Source organism: Leptonychotes weddellii, chromosome 1 (assembly GCF_054177405.1).
Source record: "Leptonychotes weddellii isolate Sample4059 chromosome 1, ASM5417740v2, whole genome shotgun sequence".
Lineage (NCBI taxonomy): Eukaryota > Metazoa > Chordata > Mammalia > Carnivora > Phocidae > Leptonychotes > Leptonychotes weddellii.
In genome coordinates, this window is record NC_138369.1 from 132,762,270 (window position 1) to 132,775,126 (window position 12,857).

The following is a 12,857-nucleotide window of genomic DNA, read 5'->3' on the forward strand; positions in this document are numbered from 1 at the left end:
GATAGGTAAAGACTTACTATTGCTACCTTGTTAATTGTTTCTGGTTGTTTTGTAGATTGTACCTTTTGCTGTCTTCATTTGTGATGTAATTAATTTTCATAGTGGTATGCTTTGACTTCTTTCCTCTTTCTTTTGGGGGTCTATTAGAGGTTTTTGCTTTGTGGTTACAATGAGGCTATTTAAAATCTCTTAGAGTTCTAACAGTCTATTTTAAGCTAACAATAACTTTTACCAAATAGAAAAATTTCATCCTTTTATTCCCCTTCCTACAGTGTTTTTGATGTCACAATTTACATCTTTTAAAATTATGTATCCATTAACAAATTATTATTGCTATTGTTATTTTTAATACTCTTGTCTTTTACATTTTATACTAGAGTTAAGTAATTTACACACTACTCTTACATTATTATTCTAAATTTGATTATGTACTTAAGTTTCCCAGTGAGTTTTATACTTTCATTTGTTTTTATGTTATTAATTAGCATCCATTCATTTCAGCTTGAAGAACTCCCTTTAACATTACTTGTAAGGCACATCTGGTGTCAATGAACTCCCTCAGCTTTGGTTAATCTGGGAAAGTCTTTGTATCTCCTTCATTTCTGAAGGACAGCTTTGCCAGTTAAAGTATTCTTGGTTGGCAGTTTTTTGTTGTTGTTGATTTTAGCATTTTGACAATATTATCCCACTCTCTTGGCCTGCAAGGTTTCTGCTGAGAAATCCACTGATAGCCACATGGGGGTTCCTTTATATGTGAGGAGTTTCTTTTGCTGTTTTCAAAATTCTTTCTTTGTCCTTAATTTTTGGCAGTTTTATTATAATTAGTCTTGGTGAAGACTTAACAAAAATTGTTTAATGAAGTATAGTTGACACATGATGTTAGTTTCAGGTATACAACATAGTTATTAAACAACTCTATAAGCTATGCTATGTTTACCATAAGTATAGCTGCCATTTGCCACCATGCAATGGTATTATAATACCATTGTCTATATTCCCTATGCTGTGCCTTTTATTCTTGTGACTTTCTTTGGGTTGATATTGCTTGGAGTCTTTTGAGTTTCATATGTCTGGATGTAGTTCCAGTCTGGGAAGTTTTCAGCCATTATTTCTTTAAATAAGCTTTCTCTCTCTCTTCTCCTTCTTGGATTCCTATAGTTCATACACTGTTTTGCTTGATGATATCCTCTAATTCACATTGGCTCTCTTCACTACTTTTCATTCCTCTTTTTTTCCACTGACTAGTTAATTTCAAATGACCTATGAGCACTGGGTGTTACACGCAAACAATGAATCATGGAACACTACATCAAAAACTAATGAAGTACTGTATGGTGACTAACATAACATAATAAAAAAATTTTTTTTAATTTCCTTTAGTGAAGACTTCCTAAATGCAAAAAAAATTTTCTTTTTCCTAACAAAAAAGGACCTATCTTTGAGTTCACAGATTCTTTCTTTTGCTTGATAAAGTCAGCTGTTGGTGCTCTCTACTACATTTCTAAATTTCATTCATGGTATTCTTTGGTATTCATAGTATTCAGCTCCAGAATTTGTTTGGTTCTTTTTTTATTATTTCTCTCTGTTGAAATTCTAGTTTCATGTATTGTTTTCCTGATTTTATTGAGTTGTCTGTGTATTCTTGTGGCTCTCTGAGTTTCCTTAAAACAATTATTTTGAATTTTTTGTCTAGCAAGTGGTAGATTTCTGTTTCTTTGGGGTCCATTATTGAAAAATTATTGTATTCCTTTGATGGTGTCATGTTTCCTTGACTTTTCATGTTTCTTGTAGCCTTGCATTGATGTCTGTACATTTTATGAAACAGTTACTTCTTCCAGTAGGCAAAAAGAGCAATAATGTTGATGTCCTCTTTGGTTTAGTATTTCCAAAAAGTTTTTAAGACACAAAAAATTTATGTCTATGTGAGGTCTTCAGCTACCATCTAGATCAATTTCATAATTTTACAAATGAGGGAACCTAGGTCCAAAATGGACAAAAATTACCAGCTTTTCAGGGGCAGAGCCAAGTCTACTGACTTTCAGGTCAATATTTTTCTAGAATATGAATACAAATATCAAGTAGTTGAACAAAAAATTTTTAATCTTTTTATTTTAGCAGGTAGTCACCCTGGCTTAGCATGCAGATACAAACATCTCAAGGTAAATTCTTACATAAAATTGGATCTTATGTTTGGATCATGGTAACTTACCCTGTACAATACAATGCTTTTATTAAGGTCTCTGCTAAAAAACAAGGAGGGATTTCTTCTTGTACTGTAAAATTATTGTTGAAGATACTATACATATACAGTTTAATACTCCCTAGAACAGGTTCCATATGATTAATTCCTTTTAGATTTAATAGCAGGGAAGAGTCTGATTCTTTGGAACCTGTCCCTTGGATAATACAAAATATGCTACTTAGGTCTTCATTTTTGCCTTAGTGGCTAGGAAGCTCAGATCTAAATTTAATGTTTTAATAATTAGTAAATATTTAAGTAATTTTAAATAATTAGCAAATCCTCTTCCCTTTCAATATCTTGATTTTCTATTACAGTATTTTGTTATATACATGTACAATCGTAATTCAAATCCATTTTGTAAGTAGATATAATAAAATAAAATAAAACAAAAATAAAATAAAATAAAATTCAAGATCCCTAGTAGCAACAAAGGTTTTAAGATTACATATTCTTTGCTCACTAATATGATGGGGAAGTAATATTATAGTGGGCCTAGAAGGGAGCAAGTGGAATTGGAGAGCTACATGCAAATTATGAAGGAAGAGTGCAGAAGCAAATATACTTTGTGATGAGGTGACCAGAGTTTTACTCCTACCAACCTGAAGCTAAAAAAAAAAAAATATGGAGATTTAAGTTTCCTTACTTTCAAAAGGACTATACCTCCCTAGAAACACCTTCTTGCTGGGAAGTGAGCAGCAATTCAGAAGAACTTACTACATCTTATTACATCTCCTCACTTCACTATTGGTTTAGTGACATCTTAGATATCTACAATCTGGCTATACACAAAGAACTTCGACAGGTGCTGTGAGGAATTCAACTTAAATCATCACAACTGTCAAAAATCAAACAATCATCACAGCTGTCAAAAAGAAGAAAACTTGGGGCACCTGGGTGGCTCAGTCGTTAAGCGTCTGCCTTCGGCTCAGGTCATGATCCCAGGGTCCTGGGATCAAGCCCCACATCGGGCTCCCTGCTCAGCAGGGAGTCTGCTTCTCCCTCTCCCTCTCCCCCTGCTTGTGTTCCCTCTCTCGCTGTGTCTCTCTCTGTCAAATAAATAAATAAAAATCTTTAAAAAAAAAAAAAGAAGAAAACTCCACCACAAACATCCAAATAGCCACTTTTTCCCCCTGAATAATAAATAAAAGATATAAATTCTGTTCTATAGATACAGTCTTACTGACAAAATACCCTAAATCATAAACCACACTCTTCCCCCGGAAAAACCCACAATTACAAAAAAATATTATGCTCTCAATGACAGTTCAAAGCTAGTCCCCTTGTTAATTAAAATGAAGAATTTCACCTAACATTTCTTAATAATTTCTTACAAGGGGCATTATGCACACTTCGATTTTACCTCTTTCAATATCATCCATTGGAGATGCTGGGGACATTTTGTCTTCAGATGGAGAATGTTTCACAAGATTGGGAGTCCTAGCTGAAGTCCGCAGGTGTTGCTGCTGTTTCTCTAAGCGATACTGAATTTTACTACTTCCTTCAACTCTGCAATTAAGAATATCAAAGGTTGAAACAGGGATGATAGAAATTTAACAACTTCAATTTACAAAGTTACTAAAATGGACACCTTATTCTTTTCCCTAGGGATCCTTAAAATGATATTCAAAAATTAAAACATTAACTTAGTTCATTATTTAACAAATATTTATTTAACAAGTACTTATTGAGCCCTACTTATATGCATGACATACACACAGATCCAATGGGGGATACAAATGTGAATAAAAACAAGACTACTGCTCAAAACTGAGGAGATGAGACATACACAAATTACTAAAATAAACGGAAATTATACAAAAGTGTATAACAAATACAACATATCCCCTAAATTCATTTCTGTTAAAATCAAATCACTTTCACATTTTTCATTCCTAACTTTTTTTTTTTTAAAGATTTTATTTATTTATTTGAGAGAGAGAGAATGAGAGAGAGCACATGAGAGGGGGGAGGGCCAGAGGGAGAAGCAGACTCCCTGCCGAGCAGGGAGCCCGATGCGGGACTCGATCCCAGGACTCCAGGATCATGACCTGAGCCGAAGGCAGTCGCTTAACCAACTGAGCCACCCAGGCGCCCCATTCCTAACTTTAAGACATGTTACTAAAGGAGATTCATATACTTTCTTTCAAATACTTTTAAGAGTATATCATACAGTTATGCTTGACTTTTGTATCTTCCATTTCCAGTCACCAAATCCTGTCAGTTTCTACCTTCACAGAGTGTTTAGAACCTCACTGTTCTTTTCATTACCACTTCAAAAATTATAGTTTATGCATTTTTCTGTTTCCCACATTGTTTCATTTTACTCAACTTGTTTGGTGGATTAATGTTTAAAAAAAATGTAAGCATGTCAATCTACTTATTCGTGGGCACAGAAACAAATCTCTGCTCTATTCAAACAGCTCTTACGCACTGGCTCCAAATAAGTCAGATAAATTCCTGCCTTCAAACTTTGCCCACAACTTCATGTTCTCTCTGATCAATTATTTTCCAAACTTTCCTACTAATAAAAACTACTGGGGCAGGGAGGGGATGATAAAAATAGAGCTTCCCAGGGGCCTTCTCTGATCTGAAGCTGGATTTGGGAACTCGTATTTAACAACCACCCATGGTAATTCTTATCATAAAGTATGTTTGGGGGAAAAAGCCCCAAATCTTTTTTCTTTTTTAAAAAGTTTTGTATTTAAATTCTAGTTAGTTAACATACAGTGTAATATTAGCTTCAGGTGTAGAATTTAGTGATTTACCACTTATATACAACACCCAGTGCCCATCACAAGTGCCTTCCTTAATCCCCACCACCCATTTAACCCATCCGTCCAACCACCTCCTGTCTGGTAACCATCAGTTTGTTCTCTAGAGTTAGGAGTATGCTTCTTGGTTTGCATCTCTCTTTTTTTCCCCCTATGATTGTTTTGTTTCTTAAATTCCACATATGAGTGAAATCACATGTTATTTGTCTCTCTCTGACTGACTTATTTCACTTAGCATAACATTCTCTAGCTCCATCCATGTTGTTCCAAATGGCAAGATTTCATTCTTTTTTATGGCTGGGTAATGTTCCATTATAGATATACATATACCACGTCTTCTTTATCCATTCATCAGTTGGTGAACGTTTGGGCTGTTTCCATATTTTGGCTATTTGTTGATAATGCTGCGATAAACATCAGGGTGCATGTATCCCTTTGAATTCTTAACCTTTCAAGGCATCAATAAGGACTCCCAAAATGCTCCAATCAATAATAACTTCTCTCTTTAAGTCCTAGAACAATTTTTTTTAAAGATTTTATTTATTTATTTGACATAGAGAGAAATAGTGAGAGCAGGAACACAAGCAGGGGAAGTGGGAGAGAGAGAAGCAGGCTTCCTGCCAAGCAGGGAGCCTGATGTAGGGCTCGATCCCAGCACCTTGGGATCATGACCTGAGCTGAAGGCAGATGCTTAAGGACTGAGCCACCCAGGCATCCCAGGCCTAGAACAATTTTTGTCTATGGTATTTTTATGGCTTTTAGTGTAGGTCCCTTACATTACATGATAATGTCCCACCTATCTGCAAACAAAAATTTGAGATAGCTATACTCTTACTGACTTTTTAAATGGAATGATCTGTTAATCCAATTAAAATGCAGACATTCTGAGGTTTAGTATTTGTATAAGAAACTTTCCTTTTTCTAGTGTCTTACATATTCTAGGTGCTCAATAAATTTTCACTAATGAAGATGAAATTGTTTTGGAGAGTGTATACAGGCTCTTTTCAGTCCAATTCTATGAAAGCATCTACAATAGAATAAAAGGTATACCTACACATACAGAAAACATTCAGAAACAAAAAGCTTTTATATATCATAGGAAGAAGTGGTAAAAGCTTTTGGCTAAGGATCTCTACCAAATTTAAACTTGGAAAAAGATTAAAACATTTTTGTACCACACAGAAATAATCCTTGTATAATAATGTGACTTAATCCAATAATTTCTTTCACTGACATTTCCTTAGCAATTTATTTGTTGATAAAGCAATTTATTTCATTAACCACATACCTTGTTTTTTTTACAGTGATGTTGCTGCTGAGTTTTTCTAGTCGGCATTCTCCAGTGTCATGGTTAATAATTAAAATGCATTCCTTTAAGTAAGGTTTCTTTGAACCTTTGAAAACAGTTACTGGTGGAGTTGAACCCTGTTTAAAAGTTAATTATCATTACTTAAAATTTATCACAGAAATTCAGTTGGGAGGCCTTTGAGATCTTCTGTTTCTCAGTCTATGTTATACTTCAAGTCACCTAACTTCCTAAGTTTATTACTCAGACAACAGGGATTCGTCATAAAAAAGAGATGAAGCAAAGCTGAGGTCTCAAACCTGCTATCATTGAGGAAGGGGAATAGAGGAAGTACTTGCCCTAAAATCTGTTTCATTGGTCTACAACAGGCAATTTGTATTCAATTTTAATGCAGCCAATACATTTTACAGATAAGGGAACAGAAGCCCTGAATCATATTTCCTACGCATCCTCTTCTTCCTTCAGAAGTTTAGTTTTTTAAATCTAAAAATCTGGTGCTTCCCTATTCAGATCACCTATTACATGAAACCTCACTAATTAATTTTAGCATCATTAAAAGTGGGACAACCAGACATATCCTTCATGACGTGATATAAAACAAAGTAAGCAGCATCACCTATAAAGTAGTCTTGCCTAAATGCACACACACACACAGAATCTAACTCTTATCAAGCCTTCAGATATAACTATCAGTTTACAGCAAATATAAGGAATAGAGGAAGAAATGAGTAAGATACCCCTAAATAGCAATCCAAGGACTCAAATTACAGTTAAGAGATTTGTGCAATATTCTTCTTAAAGATATTTGGATTCCTACTTAGAATACATCTTAAAATTATAATACATTATTGTATTTTGAGTTCCTAAAGAATAAAGGACTGGATCATAATTTCTTTTCTTGCTCCTAGCACCTAAAGTACCAAACCCTTCACAAATACTAAATGGATATTGAATATGAACAATACGAACATTCTGATCCTAAGTAACAAGTTAAATAAGGTTTTCATAGTCTCTATACCTGCCTTCCACACTTTGAAAACGTTTTTAAAAAATAAAGTTTTTTTCCTTATTAAATTGAGCACCATTCCTATTTTAAACTTTAATTACTGCCTACTCCCTTATTCCATACCCCAAAAAAGGGGTATTAAAGTATTAAAGTACCAGGAAACTCCTATGCGTATGACTAAATAACTATTGTGAGCAAATGAAATTTAAATTAGAGGCAGCCTGAAAGATAAGGACTCAGCCACCATAGAACTGGGGGTAGAGGGCTCCAGGAAAAAGGAACAGCAAAACAGCAAATACAAAGGATCTGAGGCCAGAAAGATGAAGTGAGAGGGAAGGGGTGTGGGAAAGAGAGATGAGCTTGGGCAGATGGATGAGGGTTATATCCTGAAGGGTCTTGCTGGCCGTGGGAAGGGTTTGAGATTTTTTCTGCGAGTCATGAGAAGCATTTGGAGGCCTCTAAATAGAAGAATGACCATTTATTTATTTATTTATTGAGAGCATGTGAGAGCATGTGCGAGCAGGGGGAGGGGCAGAGGGATAGGAAGAGAGAATCCTAAGCAGGCTCCATGCCCAGCATGGAACCCAGTGTGGGACTGGATCTCAGGACCCTGAGATCATGACCTGAGCTGAAATCAAGAGTCTGATGCTCAACCAACTGAGCCACCCAGGTACCCCTGGAATTACCTTTTAAAAAACTGTCTTATATAAACATATGTGAACATCTATAGAGCTCTAGACACTGTTCCAAGTGTTCTGTATGTACAACATTAAACTCATTCAATCCTCAAAACAAACAAACTACTGAATACATCCAATCATCTCCATATTTACTGCTATTACCCAACTTCCGAACCCAATCATCATCTCACCTAGGTTCCTATTATCTCCGACCTACTCTCCTTCCAGGTTTATCCCCCATCTACTGACAGGGAAATCTGATCATGCCTGATTATGAATACCAGAAAAGGAAATTAATCTGTAATGGAAGGGAAAGGTACAATTGTACTCCCAAATAGGAGGGCGGAAAAAAGAAAGGAAAGAAGAGATGCTTAATGAAACTAATAAAATACAAATGAGAGAAAAATTAAAATAACAAACACACTAAAGATGATAGATATAAAAATCAAGTACATCAGCTTTGAACTAAATGTGGATAGAATTCTCTTAATAAAAATAGAAAGTGTTGAACTGGGTTTAAAAATAAAACAGAATAGGGGCATCTGGGTGGCTCGGTTGGTTGAGCACCCGACTCTTGGTTTTGGCTCAGGTCATGATCTCAGGGTCATGATCTCAGGATTGTGAGATTGAGCCCCACATCAGGCTCCATGCTCAGTGTGGAGTCTGCTTGGGATTCTCTCTTTTCCTCTCCTTCTGTCCCTACCCCTCCTCATGTGCTCTCTCTCTCTCTCTAAAAAATAAATTAATAAAAAAAACCCCAACAATATTCTGTTAACAAAAGATATACTTAAAACAAACTGTCAGCTAAATAAAAGAAACAGACACTGAGATTCCATGAACATGCATATCCAAAGAAAGCAAAGGTGGCAATATTAATATTAGACAAGATAGTATTTAAGCTTAAAATTTAAAAAAAGGATTAAAAGATATATATGATAAAAGATATAATTCATTTAAAAATATAACCGTAATAGGATGCTAAAATAGAACCAATCCTAAAATAAGCTGAGGTCCCAAGTATGTGGTGGGCTATTCTCATTTGAGCTAAATACTCAGTGGACAGAATCAAACCAGGTTCATCCTGGAAGGGATGTTGCCCAAGGGGGTGGTTTAGTGGCACAGTAGTGCATCTGACATATAGAATTTTCACAAGTCCAGCATTTGGGGGCTAAAGTCATAAGCAACCATTAGAGATGCATTTCCTGCGTAATAGTAAGTTAGTAGTAGTTGGAAGTTTCCAGTGGACTATTTCATTGAGTCCCACAAAAGTACTCCTCAAGATAGAGACAGCACTAAAGAATGCCAAACTTGGACAGCACCAATGACAAATCATAATAGTTACTTAAGTCTTTTCCTTTCAAAATTTGACATTTTGAAATTTTATAATAGTCAACTATAGAGAATTATTTGTAAGGAAGAGAGATTTGTAAATGTCTAATATTAATCAGTTTAACAGCCTTCATTTTTATTAGTTTCTTTTACTTGGTACTACCAAAGAAAATCCAGAAGAATGAAAATTAGAAAATCTACCCTATGAAGGAACTGCCAGAAACTGAAAATACTCTTAAAAGTATAGTATAATAAGGGGGATGGGGGGATGGGTTAGCCCAGTGATGGGTATTAAGGAGGGCACGTATTGCATGGAGCACTGGGTGTTATACACAAACAATGAATCATGGAACACTACATCAAAAACTAATGATGTACTGTATGGTGACTAACATAACATAAAAAAAAAGTATAGTATAATAAAAGTTCTATTTTATAGGATGACTTCTAGCTTCTAGTCATTTTTACCCAGATGATGAAAGCAAGTTCATAAAGAAAATAGAGAATCTAAATGCCTCAAACTAACAATCATTACATTTCCACAAAATTAAGAACTTTGAAGAAATGTAAACCTCCTACTTGTTAAAGAAGTTCTTTACTTAAGGGAAGAAAACCCACAAAGTGTATTTGAGAATGTAATTTCTATTGTTAATCATAATTGTTCTAGGACTGAATGGCCAGCAGAAAAAAATATTTGCTGTAGAAAGCTGGTAATTTTAACAATTCTCTTTCATTTCAGCTGTCTAAAAGGGTTATAGGATAAAGTTTAAATTCTTTTGCTTACACATTAAGCCCTTTTTTAATCTGATTCCTAAATACCTTTCCATCTCCCACTATGTCCCTAGTGGACTCCTTCTGATCTAGCCACAGTGGCTTACATGTAGTTCTTCAAATGTAACAGACTTTTTTGTTGCCTTGTCTTAGCCCATGTCTTTTTCTTTTCTCTGCCTAAAATGTCTTCTCTCTTTCCTTTACCAGGGTAACTTCAACTCTTCTTCAAGACAGCATACCCTGGCATCTCTTCTTTCTCCACTGAGTTCTCTTCTGCACTTCTGTAATATTCTGTGTATACCTCTGTGACAGTCCTTATATTTCTATATTTTAATCAGTTATTTCCTATCTTCCTCATTAAATGGTAATATTTTTCAGGACACTGACCGTGTCTAGTCTTCTGCTGTATTCGCAATAGCTACCTAGCATAGGAGTTACCACACAGAAGGTACATGTATATATGGCCCATCTGTCTATCTGTTTCTCTTTCTCATACACACATATACACACACAAATATTGGGACATATTCTTTTTGGATATATCTCTGGTGGACTGGTGGGAGGGATGTTACTTCTTCCCAAATTATTTCTTTGTTGTTTTAGAAATTTACAATTTGAAGGCTTGAAAACTTCCTTCTATACTTGTCATTCCTTAAAGAGATATTTCAATTGAGATCAAACCCAAACACATAGTGGATGGTAACTCTTGCTTAAAAAAGGATATGTGTGAATGAGAAAGTTTTATTAGTAAATGTAAGAATTCCCATATGCTTATAATAGAAAAGCGTGCAAGGAATGAGGATGGAAGGATTGTTAATTTGAGAAAAGAAAATTCTACATGGCAAAGAAGAACCCAGCTAAAGTTTTTTTGCAAACCAATCATTGCTGATCAATAATCCTATAATCTGAAAGTAGGCTAGTGGTACCTGTTATCAACTTAAGGCTTTTCAATAACTTTTAGAATTAAGGGGATAGTTTAGGTTTTTCTTTAATAAACATCATAAAGCAAAAAAGCCTTAGACTTATGGGTACTAAATTTCCAAACTATTTTAGAGATGCCAGCTTTTCATAACAGAGTAATACAAAAGTTTATTCATCCACATGTCTCACACTGAATTGGTTGTTCATTTCCTTCAGTTTGTAAGGGAGCAAATGAGAAGTCTCCCCCACAAATTTAATTAACCTCAGGAAAACTTTCAGAGGCAGCAACTGATACAGTCTGACATAACAGTGGGGTCTCAATAAATAGTGTTGGACTGATAAAAATAAGACTAGAAGACTAGAGGATAGAAAGCTTGCTTGCTCTGCCTCTAATCACAACAAATCATCTCATAAAGGCATACAAGAGAATGTCAATGAATTGGCACAAAATCATTTCTGTTAAAAAAATTAAACAAAACAAAGAAAAAAAATCTCAGTCCAGTGCTTTCTCTGTATGTTAAAATATAAAGTTACAGTCTTTGTGTTCTCTGAGAATAGATCAAGTCAGCATAAAAGAAAAAAAAGAAGCTGAATGCAAAGAAATTTCTAACTCAAAAACTGAGAAAACTAGAGCAACAAGTAATTTGTCTATTTATGTAAATAGTATTTGACAGTGTTACTTGGAAACACCTAGAAATTTTTTAAATGGACAAAACTTTGGTTAAAGCCTCCCTGACCCAGCCTCTTTTCTAACCCATTCCCCAAACTATTGCTAAAATCACTCTAAAAGCACAAATCTGATCATGTTACTACTCTGCTTAAAAACCTCTAATGGTACTCTAATACTTATGGAATAAAGTCAAAATTCTACATTAGAAGATAATATATTTTTCACAGTCTGATCCCAATCTACCTTTCCAGACTCTACTATCAATCATTTTTCATAATTCTGTTATTTATTTACTATATTAATTCATTTATTCCACAAACTTCTTGTTTTTCTCTATTAGAGCCTTTTACACACTCTTTCTTTTGCCTAGAATAATCTACTCCCTTTCTGCCTGATGAAATGCTACTTGTCCTTTAAGGCTCAGCTCAAATAGCATCTGCCTTGTGAAGCCTTTCAAGATTCTACCAGGCGGCGAGGTGGAGCAAGATGGTGGAGGAGTAGGAGACCTAAATTTCGTCTGGTCTCAGGAATTCAGCTGGATAGGGATCAAACCATTCTGAACACCTATGAACTCAACAGGAGATCAAAGAAAAGAATAACAACAACTCTCTGAACAGAAAAGCGACCACTTTCTGGAAGGTAGGATGTGCGGAGAAGTGAATCCGAGGCGATATTCGGGAGGATAGACGGCGGGGGAGGGGGCCTCCGTCGGCCGCTTCTGGCAAGTGATAGAGCCTCAGAGCACAAAATAGGAACTTTTAGAAGTCAGCTCCGCTGAGGGACGTTGCTCCAGTGGCTAAACGGGGGGGTGGAACCCTCGTAGGACATTGTGGTCTCAGGACCCTCAGGGTCACAGAAAGACCAGGGGTGCCTGAGTGTGGCAGAGCTCCCAGGTATCGGAGCAGGGAAGCCGGCTGCAGAGACGGAGCCGAGGCATGGGCTCTCAGCTCGGGGTTGCCATAAACCGTGATCCGCAGCACAGTTGGGCCACTGCTCCTCCAGCAGGGACCCAACAAGCGGCAGATCTGGGGAGACTCCCCTTCCTCCCCCGGGAGGAGCAGCGCGGGAGTACACTGCAGGGATCTGCTGGGTTTGGAGACTCCACACTGAGTCGGGTGCCAGAGATAGAGACACTTGGTCACAGGCCAGGTGAGCATGGAG

The 12,857-nt window shown here is 36.0% G+C and overlaps 1 protein-coding gene across 1 annotated transcript in view; it reads right to left on the reverse strand.

Moving 5' to 3' along the window:
• The window catches only part of EAF2 (ELL associated factor 2), a 43,789-nt gene that overhangs the window by 20,282 nt on the left and 10,650 nt on the right, over nucleotides 1-12,857 (reverse strand). Inside the window, exons 3-4 of the mRNA XM_081833112.1 lie at nucleotides 6,302-6,438; nucleotides 3,603-3,748 (exon numbers count right to left, since the gene is read on the reverse strand). Of these exons, the coding sequence (XP_081689238.1) occupies nucleotides 3,603-3,748; nucleotides 6,302-6,438 (283 nt within the window). The remainder of the gene's footprint in view (nucleotides 1-3,602; nucleotides 3,749-6,301; nucleotides 6,439-12,857) is intronic.